Source organism: Punica granatum, chromosome 1, assembly GCF_007655135.1.
Source record: "Punica granatum isolate Tunisia-2019 chromosome 1, ASM765513v2, whole genome shotgun sequence".
Lineage (NCBI taxonomy): Eukaryota > Viridiplantae > Streptophyta > Magnoliopsida > Myrtales > Lythraceae > Punica > Punica granatum.
The window spans coordinates 6,410,240-6,422,369 of NC_045127.1; the positions used below are offsets into that span (position 1 = coordinate 6,410,240).

The 12,130-nt window shown below is 39.1% G+C and overlaps 2 protein-coding genes across 2 annotated transcripts; both read left to right on the forward strand.

Moving 5' to 3' along the window:
• The first annotated feature begins 7,857 nt into the window (after positions 1-7,857).
• Positions 7,858-8,574, forward strand: LOC116202467. The gene has a single exon (XM_031534040.1). The coding sequence runs from the start codon at positions 7,858-7,860 to the stop codon at positions 8,572-8,574; it is 717 nt and encodes a 238-aa protein (XP_031389900.1).
• Positions 8,575-9,961: 1,387 nt separating this feature from the next.
• LOC116192966 (ribokinase) lies at positions 9,962-12,023 on the forward strand. Its single transcript, XM_031521680.1, has 4 exons — positions 9,962-10,688; positions 10,840-11,025; positions 11,458-11,653; positions 11,769-12,023. Exons 1-4 carry the CDS (start codon positions 10,056-10,058, stop codon positions 11,873-11,875), a joined length of 1,122 nt encoding a protein of 373 aa, XP_031377540.1. The 5' UTR covers positions 9,962-10,055; the 3' UTR covers positions 11,876-12,023.
• The last annotated feature ends 107 nt before the right edge of the window (positions 12,024-12,130 follow it).

A 12,130-nucleotide genomic window follows, 5' to 3' on the forward strand; every position in this document is an offset into this window, starting at 1 on the left:
AGGCAAAAGAATCATTTGGGCTTAAGCAAGCCATACAAAGAAGTAAATTTGTGTTCACCTCATTGAAGTGACTGTTGAGTTCTTGAAGTTATCAATCAATCACACTGTTAAAAAGCTCAAACCGGAAATAACTTAAGTTTGTCAAGGCTTCACCTTTCCGCTGCAATCGTCCTAGAGCCACATACATTTCATTCATATTTATGATATCAATGTCATTTCCATCATAAAATATAGATACTTCACTCATCAAAGAGTCTCATCCTTTATCCCGCATATCTTGCAAAATTGTTTTGCCACTTTAATCAAAACCATAGTATTCACAATATCTTGATCTTTCCTTTGCAATGCTAGAGACAACTCATTCGTGATTCCCAAAATAGTTTTCATCATGTGCAAGATGAATATAATTCAAAAGTTGGCATAACACTCAATAAGGAAAATGCCTCACGTTTTTTATTTGCAGTTGAACCATCTTTCTGAATGATTTGGAGAACTTCCATAACCGATGAGAACATGACAGTCAAACTTATCAATGACCTATACTGAGATCCCCAATGTGTATCACCTCTTCTTTGAAGACTTCTCCCTTGATTTGAATCCTTACTCATTGAGAATTCACCAATTTTAAATGCTTCCAAGACTCTCTTTTGTTGCTTCTCTCGAAAAAGATCTCTACGCTAGCATGAAACTCCAACAAGAGTAGTTATACTAGCCACTGAGTTGAAAAATGCAGCAACTTGCGATTTTTTTTTTTTGCCATAGCAACAAGAGCTAGTTGAAGTTGATGAGCAAAACAATGAACATAATAAGCAGAAGAATTCTCTTACATGATCAAAGTTTTGAGTCCATTAAATTCCCCTCGCATGTTACTTGCCCCATCATAGCCTTGCCCCCGCACTTTAGACAAGCTCAAATTATGCTTCAAAAAAAGAAGCTAAATAGCCGCTTTTAGTGAAAGCGGAGGTGTCACTAACATGAACAATGCCAAGAAAATGCTCAACAACACACCCTTCCGAATTGACAAATCTTAGAGCAACCGCCATTTGTTCCTTGACCGAAACATCACGAGTTTCATTGAGTAAAATAGCAAAGAATTCATCCCTTAGCTCATGGAGAATAGCATTAGTGGTCTCCATAGCGCAAGCACGGATAAGATCCTTCTGAATATCAGGATATATCATTTTCATATTTTCTAGAGCATTATTCAAGACAACATTTTTTATGGCATCGTTGTGACTAGCAAAAAAATAGAGGAGCTGAAGAAAGTTGTATTGATTATGCGATTCTTCTATTTCATTGTGGCCATGAAATGCCAAGCCTTGAGATAAAAGAAAACGAATGCAGTCAAGTGAAGTAGTCAGACGAAGCCGATAATCTTTACGTGCTTGTTCTGATTGCTTCTCAAAAGCAAATTGGATATGTTGTTGTTGATTAATCAAATCTTTGCATCTTTTCCAAGCTTTGTTATGGGCACTATGCGGACCTCCAACATGCTCTTTGATTTTTTCTTTTTTCTTCCAATTTGTATATCCTTCCGACACAAATACTTCTCCACTTGCTTGCGCTCCAATGTCCAGCCTGTAAAAGATAGTAACACAAACAAAAAGAGACATCTTTCGTAATACTATATTCTAGCCAATTTTTATGCTCCTCAAACCATTTTGGAATAAAGCGTCGGAATATATTCCCGAATTTCTTCTGAAGAAAATTGTTTCCTTTCAGTTGACACGGACCTTGTTGCAAATAACGCATTCTAATTCTATCACGATCATTAGGATGATAATTGGAAATTTTCTTCCTTAGCCCGGGATCCGAAGGGAGATCTTCCAAATTGATTTCCACATGTCTTCTTTTTGAGCAATCATTATTCGCTCTGGTCGTTAATGTTTCTTTTATGGTTGATTTCTTCTTTTATGAGATACTTATCCATATCTACACAAGAAAAAAAATTCAATCTAAATAGAGCACTCAAAAAAATTCAATCTTTACTCTTATACCCTTTAGATATTTACACAAGAACAAAACAAGTTGTCTAATCAATATCAAGCACCAGTAGCTTCAGGAATTTTCGATGAATTAGATAAGAACTCAAACATATGACCCAAAAGAAAGCTCTAGAGCGGTGATCATGGGGTTGGAAAGGTATGAGAATTGAGAGAAGCGGAGATTAAACATCATAGACTTACATTTACAAATGAAGGAGAGGACATGAAGAAGATTATGGTTTACTACTCCGCTCGCAATCCGATCTTTCCCTCATTCCCTCTTTTGTAGCGTCGTTCTTTATCTGTATCTCTCTGTCGTCGTTCCAGGCTTCTAATTCCAGCCTTCCAAGTTTGGTTCTGTCACAGAACTTTTGTGGTTGGGGCTCTTTTACTTTAGCCTCTTGTCTTGTCTCTCTGTCTTCCCTTCCCGCTCAAGCAAAGGGGATAGTCACTTAAAATTAATTTTTTTAATAAGGGGAATCTTTTAATATGTGGTGGGCTTATATAATGGGCTTGGGATCCATATAGCAGTAGGCCAATTCATTTTGTTTTTTCGGAACCGCATGTAAGAGAGGTAAATACTTTGACAAAGACATATTTTATAATATTTTGAGGGGAAATTTATATTAATTATGGACTATATATACATTTTTATAGTAATAATATATAACATTATTGGGATTTAAGAGAATCTCGAGGGGCGCAATTGGCTCCGCCCCTTATTAGTTAATGATGCGCCATTGAAAAACAAATTCGTAAAGCATTTTCATATCTAATAGTGGTCAAGTATCATAAATTGATATTATGGTCCCTAAACGTAGGTTAGGTTTTTAAAGTTCGGGGACCATGCAAGACATATGACTGCATTGGAGAACCTTTCTCCGGGTTGAAAATATGAGCATTTTGCGCTCCATATTTGTTGGTCAAAGGCGAGACTGAGAGTATATATATAATATAGCCTAAGAACGTGATGCAAGGATTACGTTTTCTAATTATAAAAAGATCTATGAGACAAATACAAGAAATAAAAATTTAAATAAATGAGCACAAATAGTTTCGTTGGCGAGAATCAAACATGAAAATTTTATTAGTTTCTAGATAAAAGAACGTGTGTCATTATACTAAGCATCCTTTTTCTCTTGAAGGATGACATTCACTTGTATCAAGATATAGCCAAAATTGGAGATTGACGTTAAACTACGGATTTCCTACTCTAGGGAAAGCCATAAGGTAGCCTGCACCCAACGTCCATTAAACATAAATTGGCATGTTTGTTTTGGAAGTTAAAATCACTTTAATTTTAACTTTAACTTTAACTCAACACACTACACAACAAAAATATACATTTTCCAAGTCAAAATTTTTAACTTTAACTCAACACACTACACAATTATTTGTCCTTTTTCACAATCAAAATCAAAGTTACTTTAACTCTGAAACCAAACGCACCATTAAACATAAATTGGCATGTTTGTTTTGGAAGTTAAAATCATTTTGATTTTAACTTTAACTTTAACTCAACACACTACACAACAAAAATACACATTTTTCAAGTCAAAATTTTTAACTTTAACTCAACACACTACACAATTATTTGTCCTTTTTTCACAATCAAAATCAAAATTACTTTAACTCTGAAACCAAACGCACCATTAAAGCTTGCAAGCTGCATACCATCGCCAAACTGGCTAAGTTTAGTTCAGGGCCAAGGCTGGACTTGACCAAACTAGGGAAGTTTTCGCAAGATCAACAGGTCACTATGCCCCGTTTGGTTTTTGGATAATAATCAAACTCTACCTAACTCAACTCAATTTTTTTTCAAATTCAACAATATAATTATTACTGTTTTTTTTATCATTTATCCAAAAAAAATCATTATTGTTTCGTCTTTTTCTTTCATTTAATATTAATTTCTCACTCATATATTTTCCTAACCATTTTTACAATTAATTTTTTAATAATAAATTTTATATCTACTTTCACATCTACATATACATACATATATATATATATATTATCATACATCAATATATTTGTCAAGATTTGCAATCATTGCACGAAATCAAATTGAGTTGGATCATAATCTAACTCGAAAACCAAACGCAAGCTAACTGAGGCCGGACAGTAAGCAGGTTTAAAGGAGCGTGCCGACAGGATGATGGAGACAGTTTCAAGGGGAACTGCTACAGGATCTTTGCCAGGATGGCCTTGGTCCCGTCCCGATCAAAGCAAATTAAGTTCTGACCGATGTAGAATTAATCTTGGCCCGGCACTGAAGGGAAGACGGGCAACTTTAAAATATTTTCTCAGGGCGAGAAAATATTAGGTTAGATTATCACACCGAGGTGGCATGTGTTATAGTTCCAATCAAATGTTGAAAAAAATATAAAAGAAGTAAGTGTTGTGAGCTCCACATGATAAGTTGACATGTATTAGATGGAGAGTTGCATACCACAGTGTACGTGTTAGTCTCACCTATAGTTGGGAGCGGAGATAATGGACCAATGCTCGCTTTTGAGATTATTGCTTCCGAAAACCTCTCTGCGGTTGAAAACTTGAGTGTCTTCGCCCCATAGTCGTTGGTCGTGGGCACGAAAATAATAACGTTCCGACGAAAAGTAGTACAGACTGAATGTAGCCTTGTAGAAGTAGAACCATGTGAAATACAATACATTTGACTTATAATGTTTCTCTCTCCAAAATCGTAAGAAAGGCTTTATCTATATGGAATGCAAAAGACCATTCAATATTGTAATTGAAAAAAGACCATTTAATATTTTCTCATTTACTTGGGAGTAGATTTCTTTGGCATGACGGTAGAAAATTTCTTCAGTTAAATATGATCGTCCGAAATGGTCCTCGTCTGGAATTGCATGTAACTTTAGCATTTTCGGGTTGAGATGAGATGTCCTATGTTTTGCGGAGTGTTAGTTTACCGCATACAGTCAAGTGCTAGCCAGGGAAATAGCATCAGTAGTCGAATTATTTCTGCAGGTACAGCTTTGCTACGATAAATCCCATATAGATTTCCCTTCCTCACCCATAGTCTGTATATGTAGTTTTATATGCAATATACATTAACTTCGTGCCTGTAGGACGAAGACAGCTTGAAGGAAAACCGCCTCAGAATCATTGCCAGAGAGGCCTTGGCCTCGAGCATGGCAAAGTTCTGGCCGATGCAGACTCTTGGGCCAGTGCTGAAGGGAAAGAACGGGAGTGGAGACATGCCGGTAGTCGCATTCGAGACTCCCTTTGAGAACCTCCCCGGGTTGAAAACATGGGCATCTTTGCCCCATATATGTCGATCATGGTGGAATAGGATGATAGGCAGTTGGATCTGAACTCCAGCGGGAAGGTAGTATGGTCCCAGTTTGGTTGGCTTGTTAACTTTCCGGAGAAGGACAGTTGCCGGAGAGTACAGCCCCAGAACCTCGTGCAGGATCATATTCACCTGCAGCCAGATAGCCAAGATTGGAGACGATTAAACATCGAATTTCCGTTTTTAGGGAAAGTCGTGTATGGTAGTTTCTGCCCGACTAATTAGGCGCTTGAATTATTTTTCTGGCGTGAATTGTAACTTAATAGTAATTTATAATTAGAGAAAGTAGGCATGATGCAATAGTATATGCTGTTGTTTGGAAATCAAGAGATTTTTTTGTTTATAAGACTATTTGTTTTTTAATTTAATTTTCTATTTCTTTGTATTAAATGGCTGGGTTAGTTGTAAACTTCTTGTAAGAAGTTTTCGGGTGCCATATGACACATAGGAACGTGTGCTATGTCAAGGTTTAACAGACTAATTAATTATTTGACTTGAATTGAAAAAGAAAAAGGTAATTATTGTGATTTTCTTTTTTCGGTGAAAAATAATTATAATTCTTAAAAGCAAGTTTTAAACACTTTTTTTGGAAGGAAAACTTTTGCAGGCAATTAAAGTTCTATCCTATGCATTACACAGATTCATTATTGTATACCTATTATCATCTTTACTCACATTTTTAACAAAATATTTCCTATTAATAAAAATAAATGATAATTTGAATCCAAAACAATAATTTCAATAATATTAGATTAATTATAAATTTTAAAATTGATTTTAATTTTATATAATTATAAATTATTCTTTATTTTCAATGAAATGACAATAAGTGATCAAAAATTCAAAATATTTTCTTCTTTGAATATTTTCTTTATATTCATATATCATGGTTAGTTATTATTATTATTATTATTATTATTATTATGATCTTTTTCGTATATAGTATATTAACATATGAACTAGTAATGAATTTACTTTTTGCCCCTATTTATTTGGGTGTTGTCAATTTATATATATATATATATATATATATATATTGATAATGTATTTTATTATATACAGTGTGTGAATATATGGGTACTATAATTAAAAATATAATTTTGTAATTATATAAGTAATTCAAGCAGTTATTATATTAAATATAGCGGTTAAAGCACATTCATTTTCTTTTTGCATTTTTTTCAAATTTTACTATAACATTAGAAATTTTTCCAAGAAATATTTATCGATAAAGCAAAATAAGTATCCTAACAGTATCATATATAATCCCATTAATTGCCTTTGTGAGTCAATTTATTATAGGTATTTAATTTCGGTTCCCTATTATTGTGCAATAAGAAGTCTTGTTTCTTATAATAATATTTTGCCACGTCAACAGTTTTACAAATTTAGGAGACTTTTCATATTTCAACATTTAAATTTTGGATCTCAAAAGTAATAGGAAAAAATTAAAGAAAGTGAGAGGTGAGATTTACAATAAGTTGAGGGGTCGCCCCCATCCACATGTAACTCCACTTGCCTGTGAAATTTCCCGTGGAACGTTCAGGAGACCATGCTATATGGTGTCCTGCATCACCTAATTTCCCATATTCTCATATATCCCGTGGCCTGGTTTGGCTTCCTATGATAGTCTTATTTCCAGATTCCAAACAAAAATGAGGTTCCAGTAGAGAACTATATCAATCTCTTCTTCGTTTTCTTCCCCGGATTGCACCACTTGTTAATGTCCCCGACTGGTCTAGGTTCAAGCGGAATCCATCCACTAAGGGGTAAAACTCTTCCAATCGTGGATATTCTCCATATACAAAACTTGAACAATAGACCATGCTTAAGTAAAATAGGCGCCGAACTATACGCAATGGTTGGTAACTGTATCTATCTCTTTATGTCAATGACTTGTTTTTGGCTTCTAAAGAATCAGATGCCATCTGATGTCCATCCAAAAACTGAGGCAGAGACTGAGTGGTGGTTGGTTCCTTGCTCCTCTTGTTCTCTGCAAAGTAACGAGTTTGCCCAGAAGATTAAAGCAGTTAAGTAGGCCATCTCATTAGACACCCAAATGCGTACTCGAGATTCGCAGAAGAGCGCGGATCCAAACCCGAGTTATGATCACTGTATGCAAAACATATGACTTTGAAGATTATTCGAGTACTCAAAGAAGGGGAGAGTCACGGCTAATTGAGGTTCGGGTCTTTGGAGTTCGGGTTTAAGTCACGGCTAATTAAGAGTCGGGGTCTTCGGAGTTCGGGTTTAACTAGGCGGAGAAAGGTTGCAAAGCAAACTCAAGAAAGTTTCCAACACAAAACCATCTTTTCTTGTTACAGCATTAGATTCTGGGGGAATGCTTTCCCCCTGATTCCTCCCTCTAAGAGCTTTCCAAAAGCGGCTTTACGCTTATATGCAAATTCAAAGTAGAATCAAATCAATCTTCTCCTCTCCTTTTTCCATTCGGTTTTATCTGATCAAAGATCCCACATCCACCTCTATATATAGCACAGGATATGTCGTTTTCCTGCACGGTTCGGCTCTGAGTTACTAGCTATCGAGGGCTCAATGAAGATCAACAAGGAGATCACTCACCCTGCCCACCCACACCACAAGTTGAGGCTCGAGTACACGGAGACCCCGTTTGACTGTCACGGGTGCAAAGAGGCTGGGATCGGTCTCAAGTACAGGTGCCAGCAGTGCAAGTACGAGCTGCACAAGGCCTGCGGATCAGCACAGCCCACCATAACCCATCCGTTCTACAAGAAGTGCGCGTTCAATTTCCATTACCGACCTCCCGACAACAACCTCAGGATATGTGACGCCTGCCAGGGCGATGTCTCAGGCTTCGTGTACCACTGCGACTGCTGCGACTTCGATCTCCACCCTTGCTGCGTGAACCTCCCACAGGTGCTGAACGACGGGCAGAACAACACGCTCTACCTGTGCGCTGGCCTCTCTGGGTCATGCCACCACTGCGGGGCAAAGGGACCGGGCTGGGCATACCGTTCAGCTCAGTCCAAGGGATACAACCTCCATGTCTCCTGCGTCAAGAAGCTGCTCGTTGAGAGCTGGCTAGCGTCCTACTTCAATGTGGACAAGAACAAGGTCCAGGAGCTGCAGACGAGGATTCCTAGCCTTAGAGGTGCGCCGCAGAGGAATGGCTCCGGCGTCCGCAAATACTATCAGATGGCAGGTGGTGCTGCCCGGCTCGTAATGTCGGCTCTGCTGGGAGATCCAACGGCTATTGTTGCTGGAGTGGTCCGGGGACTCATCTCGATGTAATAATTGTAGAAAATAATGATCAGGAACACGTAAAGAGAGTCCTTCGGCATGTGTTTGCTCCAAAGATAAGGACTATTATATTGCAGCTTCCTAACCCTGATAAGTTACACATATCACGATCAGAAACCATTGAAACTCCATGTCCGCACTATTTCGGAAACTAATTAATTAATACTAATTGAGTTGGCCTCAAGCCTAAGTACCAATCTCGATTGAAGACATTCATCGTGTTTTTTAGCTATTGGGATCAAATTTATTAATAGCTTAGGGGCGTTTGATTTCAGAGTTAAAATAACTTTGATTTTAATTTTGCTTTTGATTGTGAAAAAAGATAAATGAGATGGTATAATAAATTTGACTTGGAAACGTGTGTTTTTATTGTTTAGTGAATAAAGTTAAAATCAAAATCACGATTCTAAAATCAGTTTTAAATTTCAAACGGGGCCTTAGCTAATGCAGTAGATCACATGTGTCTTATTTCGCCGGCGATCCCAACTATTTCGCTCGATGCCTCTGGTGATTTCACCCGACGGTGCAGTAGCAGGCTGAGTGCCGCACCATCTCCCGTCCCCCCCCCTCCCCCCCCCCCCCCCCCCCCCCCCCCCCCCCCCCCCCCCCCCCCCCCCCCCCCCCCCCCCCCCCCCCCCCCCCCCCCCCCCCCCTCTCTTCTTCATGCAATTGTTTTTTTTTTTTAAATAACAGCCTATTTAATTTTTAGAAAACCAATTGTCACTTTTCATCTCTATAATTTCTTCTCTTTTTAAAAAATTATTTCTCCAACTTACCCAAAAAAATTATTTCTCCATACAAAATTATATATGCATATTTGCTGATATTAAAGTTAGAAAATTGTAATTTGTTGTAAATCAATCACTAATTTAGTATTTATGCTCAAATCTTGTGGAAAATAAATGATGATAACAAAATAAAAAAAGAATAGTCGTGAATTAAATATTAGAAAAGAAAATAATCGACTAATGAAAGTTGGAGAATTAAAAAAGAGCTTTTCTAATCAGTATACCAATTTGAATAGTGAAAAAGAAAATTTTCGTAGAAAATTCTATACAGTCAAACATTTTTTTTTTGTAGTTCTCTACTTTTTTGAAAACTTTCCCGAAAAAATCTCCAAAAATAAACATATGCCCTAATTTAAAAAAAAAATTCCAAAACGACCAAGTTTTGATGCCCCATATGGATCTTAACGTTCCAAGTCCGCATTTTTTGTCGGGGGCGAGATAGAAAATGGGACGGAGGGACTAACATGTACAAGATTTGCAGACGACAAGACCAATTTGTCTAAGAAAAATTCTTTAGGACTACATTTTACAAGCAGTGTAATTTTCAGGGACCAAATGGTATGTTTTGTCACATATTTTCTGAGGGCGGAGAGAAAGAGAGCAGCTGTAGTTTGACTTTGACAAACCAGGGTGAAGCGAACAGCCCGAAGTGAGGTGAACGTCGCCGGAAAAGTTCCGGGAGCCATGACAGCAGGAGCTTTCTCATCATCAAAACCCGGCAATCTCCTCTGCCAAACCCCTTATTTCACTCACCGCTCACCAAAGCTTTCCTTCCCTGATGTCTTCTTCCCACCGGATAATCGGAGGAATCGATTTCCGGCGGTTTCAGTGACATCCGAGAACTCCGCCGCAGACCTGCCGCCGCTGGTGGTTGTCGGGTCTGCGAACGCCGACATCTACGTAGAGATCGACCGTCTCCCGGGGGAGGGGGAGACGGTAGCGGCCAAGTCCGGCCTGAACCTAGCTGGTGGCAAGGGCGCGAACCAGGCGGCTTGCGGCGGCCGCCTCTCGTATCCGACATACTTCGTCGGCCAGATCGGCGACGACGCCAATGGGAGGCTGATCAGGGATGCGCTAGAGACCAGCGGCGGCGTCCGGCTGGATTACGTCGCGTCGGTCGGCGGCACCCCGACGGGGCACGCGGTAGTGATGCTGCTGGCGAACGGGGAGAACTCGATCATAATCGTGGGGGGCGCGAACATGTGCGGGTGGCCTAGCGTTCTGGGGGACGAGGAGGGTCTGGAGGTTGTGAAGAAGGCCGGAGTTGTCTTGCTTCAGAGGGAGATTCCTGATTCCGTTAACATTCAGGTCGCAAAGGTCAGTCCTCTATCATCTTTTTGTGCTTCATGTTTGAATGCTGATCTAATTTGCCTCTTCCACTGTCATGATCAGACTTCAAAGCCATACCTCTGAGTGAACTGAAGCTTCCGATATGTACATTGGCCATAATTGGTGATCATGTGTACAGGCTGCGAGGAGTGCGGGTGTTCCGGTCATCTTAGATGCTGGAGGAATGGACACGCCGATACCTCCTGAACTTTTGAGTTATGTTGATATCTTTAGCCCAAACGAATCTGAGCTTGCCCGTCTGACGGGAATGCCGACAGAATCTTTTGAAGATGTTGGCCGGGCTGTACGGAAGTTCCACGACATGGTACGTTCTACGGCCTTGAGAGTTTTGCGTTCTTTCTGACGTAAGATATCATTTGGTGCATAATATTGTCGGTATGACAATTTCTGGTTATGATTGTGACTGAGAGAATGCCAGCTACAAGTTCTAGCAAACTAGCAATGTCATCTGGTTTTTGATCTGTTTATTTGCCATCACCAGTGCTTTGCATTTAGGGAATTTTTTTGGGCAGTTGCTTGATTCCGTCAGATTTATGTAAATGCTGCAAGTATTTGTTCCGTGACATCAAATTGTGAATGATGGCCGTGTTGATTGGTTTTGAGAACTAAGATACCTTTCTACTCTGGCCTAACTTTGTGTGCCTGCTGTTAAAACTATTGGTCGTTATGGCAGCAAAACCATTAGCTCTGTTGTGTTTTTTGCTATGAGACTTGAGAGAGAGACATCTGTTTCCAGGGAGTTAAGCAGGTCTTAGTGAAACTCGGGGCCAAAGGATCTGCCTTGTTTGTGGAAGGGGAAGAGCCGATCAAACAACCCATCATATCAGCTCCAAAGGTAGTCGATACGACTGGAGCTGGCGACACGTTCACTGCTGCGTTTGCTGTAGCTCTGGTTGAAGGCAAATCCAAGGGGGAGTGTCTGAGATTTGCTGGTAATCCTACTTCTTTTTTTATTTTCCTAAAATCAATATCGAATTTTTTTGCCATTCTTTCATATCTTTAGAGTTGCGATGAGTTCTTTAAGAGAGTATTTCCGTGTAATTTCAGCTGCTGCAGCTTCTCTGTGTGTTCAAGTGAAGGGAGCCATTCCTAGCATGCCTTCAAGGGAATCAGTAACGGGTCTTCTTCAGTCTCTCATCCACAGTCCTGCTTAGCTATTCATTTTTTTTTTTTTCTATAATCTGAAGATGACGAACGACCGTGTAAACAAATAAATTAGGCGGACGATTTTGTCATCGATGAATTCCTAAAATGAAGCGAAAGTTGGGATAGTTTTTTTGAATGGCATGAATGTTCGTGTCACTGTGGAATACTTCAAGCCCCTTGACTTCGAGTTCCGCGTGAAGAACATGCCGGTCATGAGATGTGCCCGGAAAATATAAAGCCTATTTCACAAACTAAGAATTCAC

What these genes read in the sequence shown, in the direction of transcription:
- LOC116192966 (XM_031521680.1), top strand. Translation starts at nt 10,056, where the DNA reads ATGACAGCAGGAGCTTTCTCATCATCAAAACCCGGCAATCTCCTCTGC. An exon ending in TTAACATTCAGGTCGCAAAG is followed by an intron (nt 10,689 to 10,839) that starts GTCAGTCCTCTA and finishes TCATGTGTACAG; the next exon opens with GCTGCGAGGAGTGCGGGTGT. An exon ending in TACGGAAGTTCCACGACATG is followed by an intron (nt 11,026 to 11,457) that starts GTACGTTCTACG and finishes ATCTGTTTCCAG; the next exon opens with GGAGTTAAGCAGGTCTTAGT.
- LOC116202467 (XM_031534040.1), top strand. Translation starts at nt 7,858, where the DNA reads ATGAAGATCAACAAGGAGATCACTCACCCTGCCCACCCACACCACAAG.